General features: G+C 47.8%; 2 protein-coding genes across 2 annotated transcripts; one reads left to right on the forward strand and one right to left on the reverse strand.

The window, feature by feature from the left end:
- The first annotated feature begins 3,881 nt into the window (after positions 1–3,881).
- On the forward strand, positions 3,882–4,778 carry HDHD3 (haloacid dehalogenase like hydrolase domain containing 3). Its single transcript, XM_063144635.1, has one exon. It carries the CDS (start codon positions 3,971–3,973, stop codon positions 4,691–4,693), a length of 723 nt encoding a protein of 240 aa, XP_063000705.1. The 5' UTR covers positions 3,882–3,970; the 3' UTR covers positions 4,694–4,778.
- A 2,636-nt stretch (positions 4,779–7,414) lies between these two features.
- BSPRY (B-box and SPRY domain containing) lies at positions 7,415–15,359 on the reverse strand. The gene is given in 7 exon segments (XM_063144951.1): positions 7,415–7,802; positions 7,804–8,092; positions 9,022–9,146; positions 10,446–10,471; positions 11,405–11,635; positions 14,350–14,448; positions 15,120–15,359. Coding segments are annotated over 7 exon segments (1,230 nt in total). The 3' UTR covers positions 7,415–7,582.
- Between the last annotated feature and the right edge of the window lie 1,160 nt (positions 15,360–16,519).

The raw sequence follows: 16,519 nt of genomic DNA on the forward strand, positions 1-16,519 counted from the left end.
AGTTTTAAATGTAATAAATGTAATAAAAAAGTCAAATACCAAGGCAGGAATTTTGGCATTAGATATTTTTAAAGCTTTTGATTGTGTGAGCTGGCAGGCATTAAAGATTATTGTAGATAAAATGGGATTTGGAAATAAATTTAAAAATATAATAGAACAGTTATATTCCCAAAATACAGCTGTAGTGGTGGTAAACGATGGACTCACCGAAAAGATACGACTAGCCAGAGGTACAAGACAAGGATGTCCGCTCTCCCCGGTCCTGTTTGAAATGGTTATGGAAGTATTGGCGAATGCATTAAGGGATGATGAAGAGATAGAAGGAATTGGAGAGGTAAGGGAAATAAAGTTGAATATGTTTGCGGATGACACCTTATTGACTATTAGGAACCCAATAAGAAAAATAGAAAGAATTAAATATCAATTGAGGGAATTTGAAGAAGTTACAGGGTTAAGAATAAATTGGTCTAAATCAGAGATGATGTTGTTTAATTATACTAAGAAAGAAGAAAAGGAATGGGAACATAAAGGAATAGAAATGAGAGTTAAGGAGGAGATTAAATATTTGGGAATTAAACTCACAAAAAACCTAGAGGATTTAGAAAAGGAGAATTTAATAAGGTTAAAGAAAGAGGTATTAGAAAAATTGGAAAATATAAAAGATTAAATTTATCTTGGTTTGGAAGAATAGCATTAATAAAAATGAAGATTTTAGCTAAAATTAATTTTGTGTTTAGGATGTTACCAATAAAAATTTCAGAAACTGAGATAAAAAGTTGGCAAAATATTATTAATAAATATTGTAATGGAGAAAAGAAAGCGAGGGTAAATAAGAATAATTGGTATCTAAGCCAAAAAAAGGGTGGATTAGGTCTCCCAAATATAACATTATACTATGTAGCAAATAGATTAAGACATATTGTAGAAGCAATTATAGGAGAAGGAGATTTACATTGGATGGAAGAAAATACTACAAGTAATGTAGAGATGAGTTTGGAAAATGTCTTTTTTAAGGAAGGGGGGAGAAAGTGGGTTGGAAGTATAGATAATCCACTCCTGAGGACTCAATGGGAAATTTGGAGTAAATTTAAAGGGAAGCTGCTTCCGAGCAACTCTCCCTTAGCACCAGTAATAATGTTAAAGAATTTCCCAGAGGATCTGAAGGGTAGATTAAGTAAAATATTAAAAGAGAAAAATAAAATGAAATTAAAGGATTGGTTAAGAGATATAAAAACAAGAGAAGATATGGAAAATTTGTTAAAGGAGAAAAAATTATTTTGGTTAGAGTATGGGCAATTAGAACAATGGAATAAAAAGTGGATTAAAGATAATAGAGTTTGCAGAGGGTTGACGAAGTTTGAAGAGTTAATAGTAAATAAGGAAAAAGGTAAAGGAGGTAGTATAGTTTTAAAAGGATTAATGAGTGAAATATATAAAATACCGTTGGAAAAGGAGTTAAAGGATAGTATAGGGAAAATGGTATGGGAGACAGATTTGAAGGTACAAATAGGGCGACAGAGTTGGGAGGGACTATGGAAACAAAGAGTGTTGAGAAGTATGTCAGTGAGAATAAAGGAGAATTATTTTAAAATTTTGTGGAGGTGGTACCTAACCCCGATAAGATTGAATAAGATAAATGATCAGCATTCAGCAAATTGTTGGAGAGGTTGTGGGGGAAAAGGAACGTATTTACATATGTGGTGGGAATGCAAATATGTACAAAGATTATGGAAGATGGTGTTTTTAGAAATTGAAGAAATAGTGGGAATGAAAATAGAACAAACACCAAAGATTGCATTACTGTCACTATTTGAAGATGTAAAATGTGGAAAAGAAACTAAAGAGCTGATATCGAGTTTGCTGACTGCAGCACGATTGATGGTAGCTAGGAACTGGAAGATTCAAGGGGAATATTTTATTGAAGAATGGTATAAAGAAGTGTGGGATATAGCTATTAATGATAAACTGACTTGTAATATTAAGTGGAGAAAAGGTATAACTAAAATAAATGAGTTTGAAGGAATCTGGAAACAGTTCCTAATATTTGTGTTTACTAAGGGAAGTGGGAAACCACCAGTAGAAGAAATGATAAGATTTTGGAATCAGGAATAGATCCCGAGGTGGGGGGTGCACTTTTATGTTAAGAATGATTACGTTGTAGTATGATAATATATAGGTAATATCTATTCAACATATATGTATTCAACGTTTATTCAATATGCATGTATCAGTTGTTTGATGTTTTCTTTTTTTTTAATTATTGTAATATATGTTTAAGTAATGTAGAAAATAAAAAAACATTAACAAAAAAAAAAATTAGAGAGACTGAAAGAACTGGGCCTGTTTAGCTTGGAGAAGAGAAGATTGAGGGGAGACATGAGAGCACTCTTCAAATACTTAAAAGCTTGTCACACAGAGGAGGGCCAGGATCTCTTCTCGATCCTCCCAGAGAGCAGGACATGGAATAACGGGCTCAAGTTAAAGGAAGCCAGATTCCGGCTGGACATCAGTAAAAACTTCCTGACTGTTAGAGCAGTGCGACGGTGGAATCAGCTACCTAGGGAGGTTGTGGGCTCTCCCACACTAGAGGCCTTCAAGAGGCAGCTGGACAAGCATCTGTCAGGGATGCTTTAGGGTGGATTCCTGCATTGAGCAGGGGGTTGGACTCGATGGCCTTGTAGGCCCCTTCCAACTCTGCTATTCTATGATTCTATGATTCTATGAATTTGCCATCCTCATTAAGCAGTTGAACCACCATTTCTTTCCTCTGTCTTTTACTACTCACATATCTGAAGAAAGCCTTTTTATTGCTTTTAGCATCCCTCGCTAATCTCAGCTCATTCTGAGCTTTAGCCTTCCTGACGCCATTTCGGCACTTCTGCGCCACCTGTCTGTACTCTTCTTTTGTAGCCTGGCCTTCCTTCCACTTCCTATATGTATCCCTTTTTGTTTTCAGGTCATCTCTAAGCTTTTTGTGGAGCCACATTGGTTTCCTCTGTTGTCTTCTATCTTTTCTCGTTGGAATTGTTTGTAACTGTGCCTTTAAAATTTCCTTTTTTAAATACTCCCACCCATCCTGCACTCCTTTTCTCATTAGGCTCACTTGCCATGGGGCCTTACTTATCATGGTTCTGAGTTTATTAAAATCAGCTTTCCTAAAATCCAGAGTATGTGTATGGCTACACTCAACTTTTGTCTCCTTCATAATCAAGAATTCAAGTATGATGTGGTCACTTTCCCCCAGAGTTCCCGTAACTGCCACTTTATCCACTAAGTCATCCCCATTGGTTAATATCAAGTCAAGGATTGCCGATCCTCTAGTTCCTTCCTCCACTTTCTGTAGGAGAAATTCTTGCCCGATTTTCTGCTTTTATTTTTTTGTTAAGGTTCAAGTGATTTAAATTTAATGTTGTATATTTTTAGTATTGGAAGCTTTGGCTGAAAGGCAAGATTCAAAATCTTTTAAATCAATCAAAATCGGTCTCCCCGGATGTAGCCTCCTCATTGTGTTCTGTCATCTGAAACCGTCATGGGTTTGTCATTAAGCAATTATTAACACCCCCCACAGAAGTGGCCTGTGCAACGTAAACCGGTCTGGTGAAAGATTGCAGTTCTCATTTGCATTTCACCGTTTTTGAATGCTAATATCTTGGCAAAGATTCAAGGGGCTTTAAGCTGGGCACCTCTGTGAGAGTGCCCATCCTGCCGAGCAAAATCCTCTTTCTTGGTGCAGAGCAAGGCTACAAAGGGCCATTCCCCCCCACAGCTTGTAGAGAAACCACATCACAGCTCTGGTGGTACAACGCAGACCGAGCTGCTAGAATGGAGTCAATTGCTCGACTGGGGATGGGTCAATAGAGCAAACTGAGTAAATAAGTCAATAAACAGAGGGAGGTGGAGCCCTTGCTTCCTTTCCTCATCCTGGCTTCCTCCTTCCAGGTGTGCGTCAACTGACCACTTTGCCAACGTGATGCTGAGGCTCCGACTTCTGACGTGGGACATGAAGGACACCCTTCTTCGCCTCCGGCTCCCAGTGGGTGAGAGCTATTCTGCTGAGGCCCGGGCCCATGGCCTCCACGTGCCAGTCGAAGTGCTTACTCAATCTTTCTCTCAGGCCTACAAGGTCCAATGCCAGCATTTGCCCAACTATGGCCTAGAGCAAGGCCTCAGCTCCAAGCAGTGGTGGTTGCACGTAGTCATGGAGACCTTCCGTCTCTCCGGAGTCCACGATGACAGTGTCCTCCGGCCCATTGCAGAGAAGCTCTACCAGGATTACAGCAGTGCCCGCAACTGGGAGCTGCTCCCAGGGGCCAGTGAGACACTCCAGCAGTGCTGCCAGTTGGGCATCTCCCTGGCCGTGGTCTCCAACTTTGACCGGAGGCTGCTGGAGATTCTGACCCAGTGCAAACTCCAGCAGCACTTTGAGTTTGTCTTGAGCTCTGAAGAGGTGGGTTTTGCCAAGCCAGACAGGCGAATTTTCCTGGAAGCCCTCCGCATCTCTGGTGTACCCCCCTGGCTGGCTGCACACGTGGGGGACCACTACGTGAATGACTACAGGGCTGCAAGGCAGGCAGGAATGCACAGCTTCCTCGTTAAGACAGCTGGCCAGCCTGCTGAGTGGGATGCGGAGGTGCCAAAAGAGCACGTCCTGGCATCTCTTCCGCACCTGCTGTCTCTTATAGAGAAAGGCTAAGAGAAGGACTTTGATTAGAGCTCTGCAAGCTCACTGGCTGGTTGTTTCTTGACAGATCCACTTATGGTGTTGCAGGGAGGGGTTTTACATTAAAACAATCACAACAAAATACAGCCTCCGTGCATAAAGAAAGCTACCATATCAGGGAGAAAGGACCGGGCCCTTGGAAGAGCATTAAAATGAAATTTAATCACCCACACACCCCGATTTCCTGCACACACACTTGCAGCATGTGGTACAGCTCTAAATGTCTTGCTGGAGAGATGCAGGGAAAGAGAAGGGAAACCTTATGCCTGCATCATGGTAGAAAAATGGATCCAGTATAGCAGAATTTATTTATTTATTTATTTATTTATTTATCATACTTATACCCCGCTCCTCAGCCAAAAAAGGCTCTCGGAGCAGCTTACACTTAGCAAAAAAGACAGTCCCTGCCCTCAGGCTTACAATCTAATAAAGACATGACACACAAGGAAAAGGAGTCAAGGAAGGAGGGAGGGAGGAGAGAGAGAGAGAGAGAGAGAGAGAGTGTCCAGCAGGAGCAGGCCCCGATGTTACTTCTGCCTGCTCCTGTCCCCTCGGTCCTTCTTCTTCCCCACAGGGCCAAGATGGCAGTTTGCCCTGTGTGGGGGGGGAAGAGTCCAGCAGGAGCAGGCCCCGATGTTACTTCTGCCTGCTCCTGTCCCCTCGGTCCTTCTTCTTCCCCACAGGGCCAAGATGGCAGTTTGCCCTGGGGGGGGGGGAAGAGTCCAGCAGGAGCAGGCCCCGATGTTACTTCTGCCTGCTCCTGTCCCCTCGGTCCTTCTTCTTCCCCACAGGGCCAAGATGGCAGTTTGCCCTGTGGGGGGGGGGGGGAAGAGTCCAGCAGGAGCAGGCCCCGATGTTACTTCTGCCTGCTCCTGTCCCCTCGGTCCTTCTTCTTCCCCACAGGGCCAAGATGGCAGTTTGCCATGTGGGGGGGGGGGGGGGAAGAGTCCAGCAGGAGCAGGCCCCGATGTTACTTCTGCCTGCTCCTGTCCCCTCGGTCCTTCTTCTTCCCCACAGAATTTGTGTTCTCCACAGGGAAATACAATTTTCATTTAAATAAACACTTATTGGTTAGCTTGCAAAGTGGTTCCTGGCAGTAATACCATATTTTTTTGATTCTAAGATGCACGTTTTTTCCCATATAAACATCTCTGAAAATGGGGTGCGTCTTAGAATCGCGGGTGCGTTTATTATTTCTTAGAATCAAAGCTTTTTTTCTGTTGGTGGTACTAAAATTAGAGTGCGTCTTACAATTGATGGCATCTTAGAATCGAAGAAATTCGGTACTTCCCATAAAAGCTCTCCCAGTTTGCCAACGTGGTGGAAGCAGGAGGTGGGGAAGGGCCTGCCCAGGGCCACACCACAAGTCCATGCAACAGGTGGTGGTAGGACTTGAACACGGGTCTTCCATCACAGGGTGGGGGAATGGAAATGAACCTAAAAGAGGCAGTGAGGTCATTAGCAGGCCAAAGAAGATGGCCAGCAGGGTTAGGGAATCTGATTCCAAAGTACAGGTGGATGGTATACCCCAGAACTGTACCCACACAGCAGGAAGAAGCCAGCATCACCCCAGGAAGGAAAGGCTGCCTTTATTAAACTTAGGGGTCCCAGCCTCACACTTGGGCCTATTTTTCAGAAAATGTTTGCAGCACTAAACAAGCTTGTTGGGAAGGATTCTCTGCTGTTTGCTTTTTTATTGATGCTAGTTCTGTCCCATCCTACCTCCACCTAGCTCTAAGCTGTATACCCCACACGCACACCTGTTTTAGCCTCACGCCAACCCTCGTGAAGAAAAGTAGGCCAGCCCAGGCTGAGAGACTGTAACTGGGTAAAGGAGGGGAGGATTTGAAATCTGTTCTCCCCAGTCCTACCCTGATGCCATCTAACCACTGTGCCACATTGCCTCTTGCTAACACATCACACCTCCATTGTGGAGTCTTTACACTGCTCTAGACACACCATTATTCCCAGGACCAACAAGACACTTGAAATGGTGAGTAGTGTGAATGTGCCCACCTCAATGGCAGCTCTGACCCTGAACTTCTGCCCCATTTCCTGGCCAGTTTTGTTAACATGTGAGTCATTTAATTTAGCATATGTTTTAGATGCTGACTGGTCCGCTCTTGAACTGATCTTGCCGAGAATTATGTATGTCCCATGCTTCAGCAGGTAAACAAGAGAAAAAAGTGCAGAATCCAACTTCCTAAAAATCTCATATATTTTTGTAAACAAGTTTCTAGCCCATATTGGTGCAAAGGTATGTGCTGTAGTGATTTTCAGTGGTTAGGAGTGGGACTCCTGGCCCTTCGTAATGGCTACAAAAACTAGAACAATATGAAATAAGAACTCCAAATTAAATTATGACAAATCAAGATTTGTATGCCTATTTGCTATATTTACATAATGCAAAATCTGTCTTTCCTGAGTGCAGAATTATCTTTTGTCTTAGCACTGGCTATTCTCCTTTCCCCCCATGCTTGTCCTTTTTCAACAGACTTGTGGTAGTATTGCTAAATCAGTTCTCACAAGTCTTTATCAGTCAATCACTGCCATGCACTGGAGGTCCTTCTTAGCAAACTAATTCCTGATGCTGACACATGCGCAGACATAAAACCCATACAGGCAATCACTCTACTCCAGAGCGAGCTATCCACCCCGAGAGAGAAGGATTGCACATGAAAGAGGATTTCTCAACATATCAGGTGAGATGTGTGGTGTACTGAATTGTAAGGAACCATAATGCCATCTATTACTCTGTAGGATAATTCGGCCCTGTGCATTTTTAGGAAATAACAGCTTTGCAGCTTTAAGAAGAGAAATGCACCCTGATGGGACTCCCCACACACCAGCCAGGTCTCACTCTCACCACATCAGAGAAATACTTTGATCCGCCACAGCCAAGGCCGGGTAGATGGGGCTGGTGAAGGCTTCATGGTGTGTGTAGAGAACAGCACAGGATTCGGGGTCGTAAAACAACAGCTCTCCTGCGTCCAAGTCAACCAGGACCCCAATTTCTGCCGGGCACTTGAGCAGCTGCACCGTCTGATGGTGGTCGTTATGTGAAAACTGGAACTCCTTATCGAACCCAGGAGACAGGGTTGCAACCCAGGCGGGCTTCAGGGCCTGAGCCCTTACGCTGCAGAGAGGAGTATGAGACCCCCAATTTGTAAGCGCAGCTTTTGGCCACGCCGACTCTCCAGGCATGAATGCCGGCGCAGAAGGATTCTGTCGCCAAGGCGTTGGGCCAGTGGTCAAACCTCGCAGGGCCATCCAGAGTAGTCCTGTCTTTCTTGGGGCTGAAGGTCAATGTTCTCTTGTCTTCCGAGAGCACCAAGAGGGGGTTGATGGTTTTCTCGTCAACGTGGACTTCATCTGTGCAGGTGGAAAAAACAAATCGGTTAGCGCATGCCCAGCAGAGAGGTTTCAGCAGGGATCAGGGCCCCAACTAGTCATTTTGATGCCAGAGTGTGAAATATTTGCCAGCTGGTATTTTGTATTGTCTTCAGTAAAAAGGGCTCCAACATTAAGTCAATCAACTGATTAACCAACTAACAGTGCAATTCCTATGTCAGTCTCACAGGAAAGCATGGATGGCTTGCAGCCTGACGCTCATTTTGATCAGGGTTAGGGTTAAGCACCTCCCATAAATCCAACAGATTTTGAAACTAGCATTTGTTACTTTTAAAAATACGAACGCTTGAGAAAGAGCCCCATGAGAAGAGGCCTTCCCTTCACTCTTGCAGACAGGGGTCGTGTCGGCCTCCACCTGCCCACCCTCATCACAGTCTGCTCTTCGCTTCGGCACCACTGAGCCTAGGAAGTGGCACCTGCAGCTGAATCAGACCGATGGTGCCTCTAGCTCTGCTCGGACGGGCAGCAGCAGCAGCACGGGATCCCCGGGGCCTTCTGGTCAGAGAAGAGCCTTCCTCCCCCAGGCCTCCTTGCAAGGGCTGGGCATCACCTGGGACTCAGAACCGACTCACAAAGCGGGTCAATGCACAAGCCAACAAGCAGTGCAATCCTATGGCTCTTTACGCAGAAGTAATCCCACTATGTTCCTTGGGGCTTACTCCATAGTAAGCGTCCCTAGGAATGCAACCTAAAAAGGGATGTCACCTGAGGAAAGTCATTTGCCTTCAATATTTAAATCAAAATTTAAAAGCCACATGTAAATGTTTTGATATCCCAGATTCCACTTTCTGCAAAGTTCCACCTTGGGTGTGCATTGAGAGCTTGGGGTGAAGCTGCAGAGGCTGGGTGGTGGAGGGCGTTCAGACAACAGCGCTGGACCCAACACTGACCTGAGGCCCAGCAGAGAACAGCTGCAGCCCATAACCGGCTCAGCAATGGACTCTGGATGCACCGTGAATTAAAGTTTAGCCTCTCCGATTCCTGTGGCATCAAGATGCCCTCTGCTTCCTCTGTCCTAGTCAATGCAACAACAGACACAACCAGGCTTAGCGTTTTATGGAGAAAATCATGTGTAATGCTTGTTTTTAGAGTAAAGTGGGAGGAACCAACTGTCTCTGCAGAGGCCACCAGTGAGGGAGGAAGCAGCAGCCAGGCACCTCTCCACTGTGCCTGGGTCCAGCTCCAGCTGAGAGCCCCCTCCCTCCTGCTACCAACTGTCTCTGCAGAGGCCACCAGTGAGGGAGGAAGCAGCAGCCAGGCACCTCTCCACCGTGCCTGGGTCCAGCTCCAGCTGAGAGCCCCCTCCCTCCTGCTGTCACCTGTAACTGCTGAACTTTCCAACTAAGATTGTAGTGCCTGAATTTGCTTTCCTTTTCCCCCTCCTCCTCCTCCCTCCCAATCCCCTTTCCTTTTGTGTCATGTCTTTTAGATTGTAAGCCTGTGGGCAGGGACTGTCAAGAAATACTTTTGTAAGCCGCCGTGAGAGCCTTTTTTTGGCTGAATGGCGGCATAAAAATCCTTAAATAAATAAATAAATAAAACATAGAATAGAATGAAGAGAGCGCAAAATGTCGGTTGAAGAGAAGAGTAGAAGAGAAAAAGAGAGCTGAAAAGAGAGGAGGCAGAAAGAGTGAGTTGAAAGAGAAAAAGAAAAGAGAAATTGGCAGCATCGTGAGAAAGAGAGACAGTCTGCAATTTAGTGAAGAGTGCACCTTCACACGGAGTGACAATCAACCAGAGAATAAACAACTGTTATTAGACCAATAAACCTAACACTGCACTTCACAGAGAACTGCAGGTTAAAAAGAGAATTAGATATCGTTGATTGTATTGTGTTCTTCATGTTATTATTCCCTAAACTTTTTTAAAGTTAACTTTGTAATATATTATTTGTCTCTAGAGTGATTGTAATCTGCCCCTCTTCATTCAAGTTATAAAACCTGAAACATTACACATGTTTAGTGGATCTTTGGGTACCTGGTATTCTATGCAACACCTTCTCTAAGGACTAAGGCATATTGACCGCAGTGATCATGGCCTTCTAAGGTAGGTCAACAATATTACACCCAGACCGCAGATAGGGCAAGGGCAAAGAGGTTGCGAGCAACACTCAGGCACCCGGCATGGGGCAATTTCCCGAGTCGCTCTCAGCCCCCACAGCACCCCAGTTGTTTACAAGGCACAGAGTCAAACGCTGACTTCACTACCAGCTCTTGCTCTTCTTACGTTCGTGGGGCCTGCAGGGGCAGAAGGTGGAAGCAGAACATGTGCAGCCTGGCGAAGGGACCAAAGATCAATCCACTCTAGGACTCACCTCTCAAATATTTCCTCCTCTGCTTGCTAGACCCAAAAGAGAGAGACAGTTACAAAAGATGAAGACCTGGCAGCTTAGCATTACGTGTGCAAAGTGGGTGTCGATCCCTTGGAAAGCCCCAGCAAATCGCAGGAGGGCTCAGAGCTCAGGCTGAGAGCACCTGCTTTGCCGACAGAAGAGTCCCAGTTAAATCCTGGGATCTCCAGTTCAAAGTGGAGTGGTTTGAAGGTGATGAGGAAGATCCTATCACGCTTCCTGAGAGCCTGGAGAGAAGACAAGAGGCAACAATGCTCTGACTAAGCAGGCAATCTCAAGGTTTGCACATAGCACATCTCAGTACAAGCAGGGCAGGAAGTGGAAGACCGATGCAGAAGTGCCATTCCCTCCCCCTGCGCCTAACCACACTTAATCATCCCATCTGCACCAACGTTAGCCAGCATTACCACTAACCAGGATCTGAAACCAAGTTTGGAATTAGCTGAGTAAACCTTGGTTGACACCAAATGGGCAACAGACACATCAGCCTTGGACGAGGTGCTCTGCCTAACTGGAGCAGGTGCCTGCAATCCTTCTGCAGCCCCCTCCCCACCTCTTAAGCTGGCATGAAAACCTTTGCAAAATATGATAATCTTGCTGCTGTTCCAAGTTAGTTGCAGCTTTTAGACTGTATTGTTTTACAACTGATATTAGTGAAATTATTACTTTTGCTGCTATTGTACTGAATTCTTAGGTTGTTGCAGAGCTGCTCTACTTGCAGAACAATGGTACAGCAATCTTACCTAAGACTAATGGTCCCAATAAACAAGGCTGCTGTAGCCCCCTCTGCTAAAGACACCCCCTTCCCTAAACAAATTGCTCCACTGCAGCCCCTTCCACAACAGAGATAAGATAATCAGCCTGCAGTGGGTCAAAGCCACCGCTGAATGAGCCACCGCTTGCAACAAACCTCCAGTCCTTACCACGAGGCTGTGGTCATCTGTGGTGGTGATCATAGCCACCAAGTAAGTCCGGAGGGAATCCAGTTTCTGCAGCAACTCGCTCCAGTGGACCTGCTGGGTTAGCAGGTTTTGATGGGCACGCTCCTCCTCAGTGTGTGCCACCTCCAGCAGCTGCTGTTCCTCGCTCTCACACACGCTCCTCACGAGGTTCAGGCGCTGGATCAGGACCTCACGGGCATTGCTGGCTGTACTCTGACCATGTATAAGATGAAAGCTGCACTATAAGCATCAAACTTTGTCAACCTGGCCCAGTCCTGCCTAATGCACAATGGCCTCCCAGGTCTCAGGCTGAGAAGGGGCCTCCTTAACACCGCTCCCCACCCCCTGGAGATGCTGCTGGGGACTGGATCAAGGACCTCTTGCAGGCAAGCAAGCAACTGCCTTTCCTGGGGGTTGACACCCATCAGGGCTCCACTTGTCCCAAATTAAACTTCCTGTGGGAAATTCAAAGATTTCAAAAGCTGCAATCACACCAAGCGAGGAGACAGTCTGGCTTCATCCTCGCATGATTGAGTTCCTTTTTGAGAGGGACAGCCCTAGTCCACCCACACGGTTTAAACATACACAATTCCTTCTGCCTAAACTGTTTGGTGTTCCTAAACTGACACACTTTATCAGATTTTTGCTGGTTCCTTTTGCTCAAGACCCACCGGGCACAGCAGTGTTTGCAAGGATCCCAGCAACCTGCTTTTACTGGGGGATCCCCCAGAAATGAGCCAGCTGCCCATCGCCAGCTTCTGCCCACCAGTTAGATTTCTATGCATCAGTCTGTTCTTATAGCCATAGGAACCAGGTGGGTGAGGGCAAGAAGTCTCTCTCAAAGTTAGCCAAAGTGTCCAGGGGTGGGATTCCAATGGGAAATTTAGCCAGACTTATTTCCAAATGGAGGGCCAGTTTGAATCGGCAACCTGAGAGACTCAAAGGGAAGAGATCCATATTTCTAATAGCAGCATCACCTGTAGCACAACTAGTTCAAGCTGCACCTGTTGCAGTTCTATTTGCAGATCAGCTGTTAAAGGCATGGGGAGCACTGCCAGGCTACTGTGACATTACAGGGAACACAGTTATGTTCCCTGTAGTTAAGGATGGTCAGTAAAACGAGCATTCCACCATGTTAAATGGAGTTACTGGGGGGTGGGTCAACCTAGCAGCCTAAAATGAAAAATATTTCAGCAATCTTTCTGAAACGCAGTACTGCCAGAAAGAAATGCTGGTTTTACATACCTTGTGCGTTTCAGGAAGATTGGTGAAATATTGAGGGCTGGATGGGAGTTCAAAGGACAAAAGGGGGGAAGCATGTCTGTTTCAAAGTGTTCAGACATACTTCCAGGTTGGCGACCATTTTTTTTGCGCACTTATAGCGCCAAATTGGAAGCCTCCCCATGCAATCCATTAGTAGGATTGCATTGCCCTATATTCCCCATTGATGGAATGGCCTTTATTTTTTCAAAAGACCATTCCATCAATTTTTAATCCTTTTTTAAAAATCCCCATGTTTCCCTATGGGGAATCTGATAAGTTAACGCATGAGCATCAGCGTCAGATTCCCTGGAGGGAGGGGGGGGAGAAGCAGGGAGAGATAAGGTAAGTGGGGGTCTCATCCCCGACAGATAAGGTAAGTGGGGGGGGCTGTGCTCATCCTTGACAGATAAGGTAAGGGGGGGCTTGACTGGAGCTGCTGCCGCGGCAGCAGGCCCAGGCATGGCAGCGGGGACCAGGGTGGGGGGCGCGACTTACCTGGTCCATCGGCGGCAAGCCCGGGTTTCAATTGAGCCCTCGGCTCCACCCAGAAGCAAGGCCGCAATAGTGGGGTTCCCACTGTTAAAGATACATGGGCCCTGTCCTCCTTTTCATATGGTCACCCTAGCCATATGGAGAGGACAGGGCTCCTGTATCTTTAACAGTTGCATAGAAAAGGGAATTTCAGCAGGTGTCATTTGTATATATTGAGAACCTGGTGAAATTCCCTCTTCATCACAACAGTGAAAGCTGCAGGAGCCCTGCCCTCTTTTAAATGTGGTCACTCTAGTATAGCTCCTGCAGCTTTCACTGTTGTGATGAAGATGGAATTTTACCAGGTGCTTGCATGTATACAAATGACACCTGCTGAAATTCCCTTTTCTATGCAACTGTTAAAGATGCAGGAGCCTTGTTCTCCTTTCCATATGGCTAGGGTGACCATATGCAATGGAGTAAAGGGCTCCTGTATCTATAACAGTTGCATAGAAAAGGAAATTTCAGCAGGTGTCATTTGTATATATGGGGAACTTGATGAAATTCCCTCTTCATCACAACAGTTAAAGCTGCAGGAGCCCTGCCCTCTTTTAAATGTGGTCACTCTAGTATAGCTCCTGCAGATCACTGAGGTCATCCGAGGGCCTGCTCCTGGTGGTTCCACCTAGATCCATCCGATTGGAATCCACCAGGGGAAGAGCCTTCAGCGTGGTGGCGCCCCTCCTGTGGAATTCCCTGCCTCTGGAGGTCAGGCAGGCTCCGACCTTGTACTCCTTTCGGCGCCTCCTGAAAACATCTTTATTCCAAGAAGCCTTTCTTTAACATGCAGCCTTGGATTACTGTTATTGCTTCTTTTTAAATTTTGTTTTAACTGTTTTATTCTGTTTTTATTTCCATTTTACCTTGTACACCGCTCCGAAATTTTTCAATGGGAAGCGGTATATAAATATTCTAAATAAATAATAATAAATAAATGAGAATTTCACTGGTACTTTCTGCCTCCTTAGTGAGGATGAGCCTTAACTCCCAATTACCCCGCTTTTTGGAGCTTGGTGGAAAAGTGTACATCCTTAACGTTGTTTTATAAACCGTAGGTTTTTTGTTTATTGAACAACACTAGGGGCAATTTAGGCAGAGTCCCCTCCCCCATTCTTCCAAGGCCACGGTCTTACCACAAGATGCTGTTTCTTCTCCGGCAGCACCTCCCCCACGAATCTGGCAATGGTGGCTCTCTGTATCTGAAGACTTTCACACTGGTCCACAATCTTGTTCTGAAACAAATAAAAAGGAACATGAGACAGGTGTTTTCTGTCTCTTACACTATTGTTGTCGGTGCCACTGTTCTGAAAGAAAGGTGTCAAACTGTGCCTCTGAGCGTGTGCAAAGTGCACTTATCCACCCACCTGCCACAACTTGGGTGGGTGGGGGGTTAAGGGATAAGTTGTCCAGGAAGCAGCTTCTGGCACCCCCAGCAAAGTCAATTCCTGCCTGTATTGGCATTCAAGCACCACTAGCTTTCAGTGCAAAACATCACCCCAAACCCAGCACTAAAAGTTGGAAACAGGAAATTGGCTGTGGAATGCAATGCATAGGAAATGTATTCTGTGTGCGCCCAGAAAACCCCTCACGCATCCTTGTTCTGGACGGTTTTCCTTTACTAGTACAACTTGCCAGTTTTAACCATCCTTGGCAGGCTTGTTGTTCCTTTAACAGCCGCACCACAGACCGGCTGCGACACCGTGCCAAGAACAGCTTCACCTGTTGAACTGCTACCTGTCCAACGGCTGCTGAAACGCGGAAGTCTTGCCAGATTTATTTTCTTTTTCGAAAAACGAACTTCCGGGTCCGCGCCCGAGGACGGACCAGGGAGGGGGCCAGCCGTCCCTCCCCGCGCTACCGTATCACCCCGAGCAGAGACGCAGCCGCCGCCCGCCAGGCTCACCCTCCGCTCGGCTGCCTCTTCGGCCAGTGGGCGCAGGCGGTGGCCCCGGCAGCCGCCCGGGCAAGTCGGGCACTGGGCGCACACGAGCCGCCTCCTGCCACAGCAGAACCAGTCCAGCGCTAGCGCGTGCTCCGGACAAGCTCCCGCAAAGCCGTCGCGCCCCTCGCCGGGACCGCGCGCCGCCGCCGCCGCCTCGCCCCTCTCCAGACGGCGCCCCTCCGCTCCCCAAGCCTGAGCCATGGCCGCAGAGGCGAGCGGGGCGCGTCGCCAGGCACCTGCTGCGCTGCTGCTCCGGGAAGGCCAGGCCTCCTCCGCGGGAGCCGCCCTTCTTACGGCCGCGACACGACCCGCAACGGCAGCCTCCCGGCAATGAGCGAGGCGCTTCTGGCCACGGCGGCGGGCGGGCGAGCGAGCGCTCCCTTGCGACGGGCTGTTGCGCGGCTCGCGAGCATCAAAGCAAGAGGGGCTCTGAGCATGTGCAAAGCGCCTCTCTTCGCGCCTGGAAGGAGGGCGCCGTGACCTTGGCTATGCTTCTCTGGCTTCGTGGCCACCTTCGCAACAAGCGCTGCCTGTCCAGGTGAGGCCGGTCGGTAGGTGTGAAGACGAGGCGCGGCGGTGGCGGCTTTGTGGGACTGGCGTTTCTGATTGCTAGGCCTTAAACGAGCCGCTCCCCGCTCCCCCCCGCAAAAAAATCTGGCAGACATGAAGCCGCTTTCCTGGCCTGGAGGTGAAGGGCTCGGGCATCTCTTCCCTCTCCCACGCCCTGCTTTCGGGAGAGAAGCGCGAGCGAGGAGAGGCTGGCTCGGGGTAGGTGAGTCCGGGCGGGCGGGTAGGCAGGCCAGGACGGGGCTTTTCTCCGCTGGGCGGGGAGGAGACCGCCCCCAAGGAGACATGCGGGGTGGGGGACGCGTCGTCGAGGCTGCTCTGCCTGCCTACAGCCTGGCAAGGATCTTGCCCTGCGACCCAGCCCTCCCCCAGCGGAGATCGCCCCCACCACAAAGTGCCCTTCCCAGTACGAAGAACGATGGGGCGGAGGAGGGGAGGGGTTCCTTTCTTTAGGGGAGAAGAGGATGCCCCCTACCGCGGGGCTAGGAGGATGCCGGTGATGGTGTGGACACAGTGGGCAGAGAAATCGCGCGCCCCTCCCTTTCTTAAAGGCTGTTTAGTTCTGTCTGGCCCCGTTTCTCTCCTGCACAGCTCCCGTGGGGGGTGGGGGTCGGCAATCTGATCCAGGAGGTGGAGGGAAAGCATGGGGAATGGGTGTCACAGGGTGGGGTGTCACCTTGGCTTTCAAGGGGGGGTGACACAAACGAAAGGGGAAGGAGCAGGGGTCTCCTCAGGCCTGAGTGAACCCCCCTTCATTATCTCTGAATACCAGTTGCTGGAGGGAGGGGAGCAGC

The sequence above is a fragment of the Elgaria multicarinata genome, chromosome 19 (assembly GCF_023053635.1).
Source record: "Elgaria multicarinata webbii isolate HBS135686 ecotype San Diego chromosome 19, rElgMul1.1.pri, whole genome shotgun sequence".
Taxonomy (NCBI): domain Eukaryota; kingdom Metazoa; phylum Chordata; class Lepidosauria; order Squamata; family Anguidae; genus Elgaria; species Elgaria multicarinata.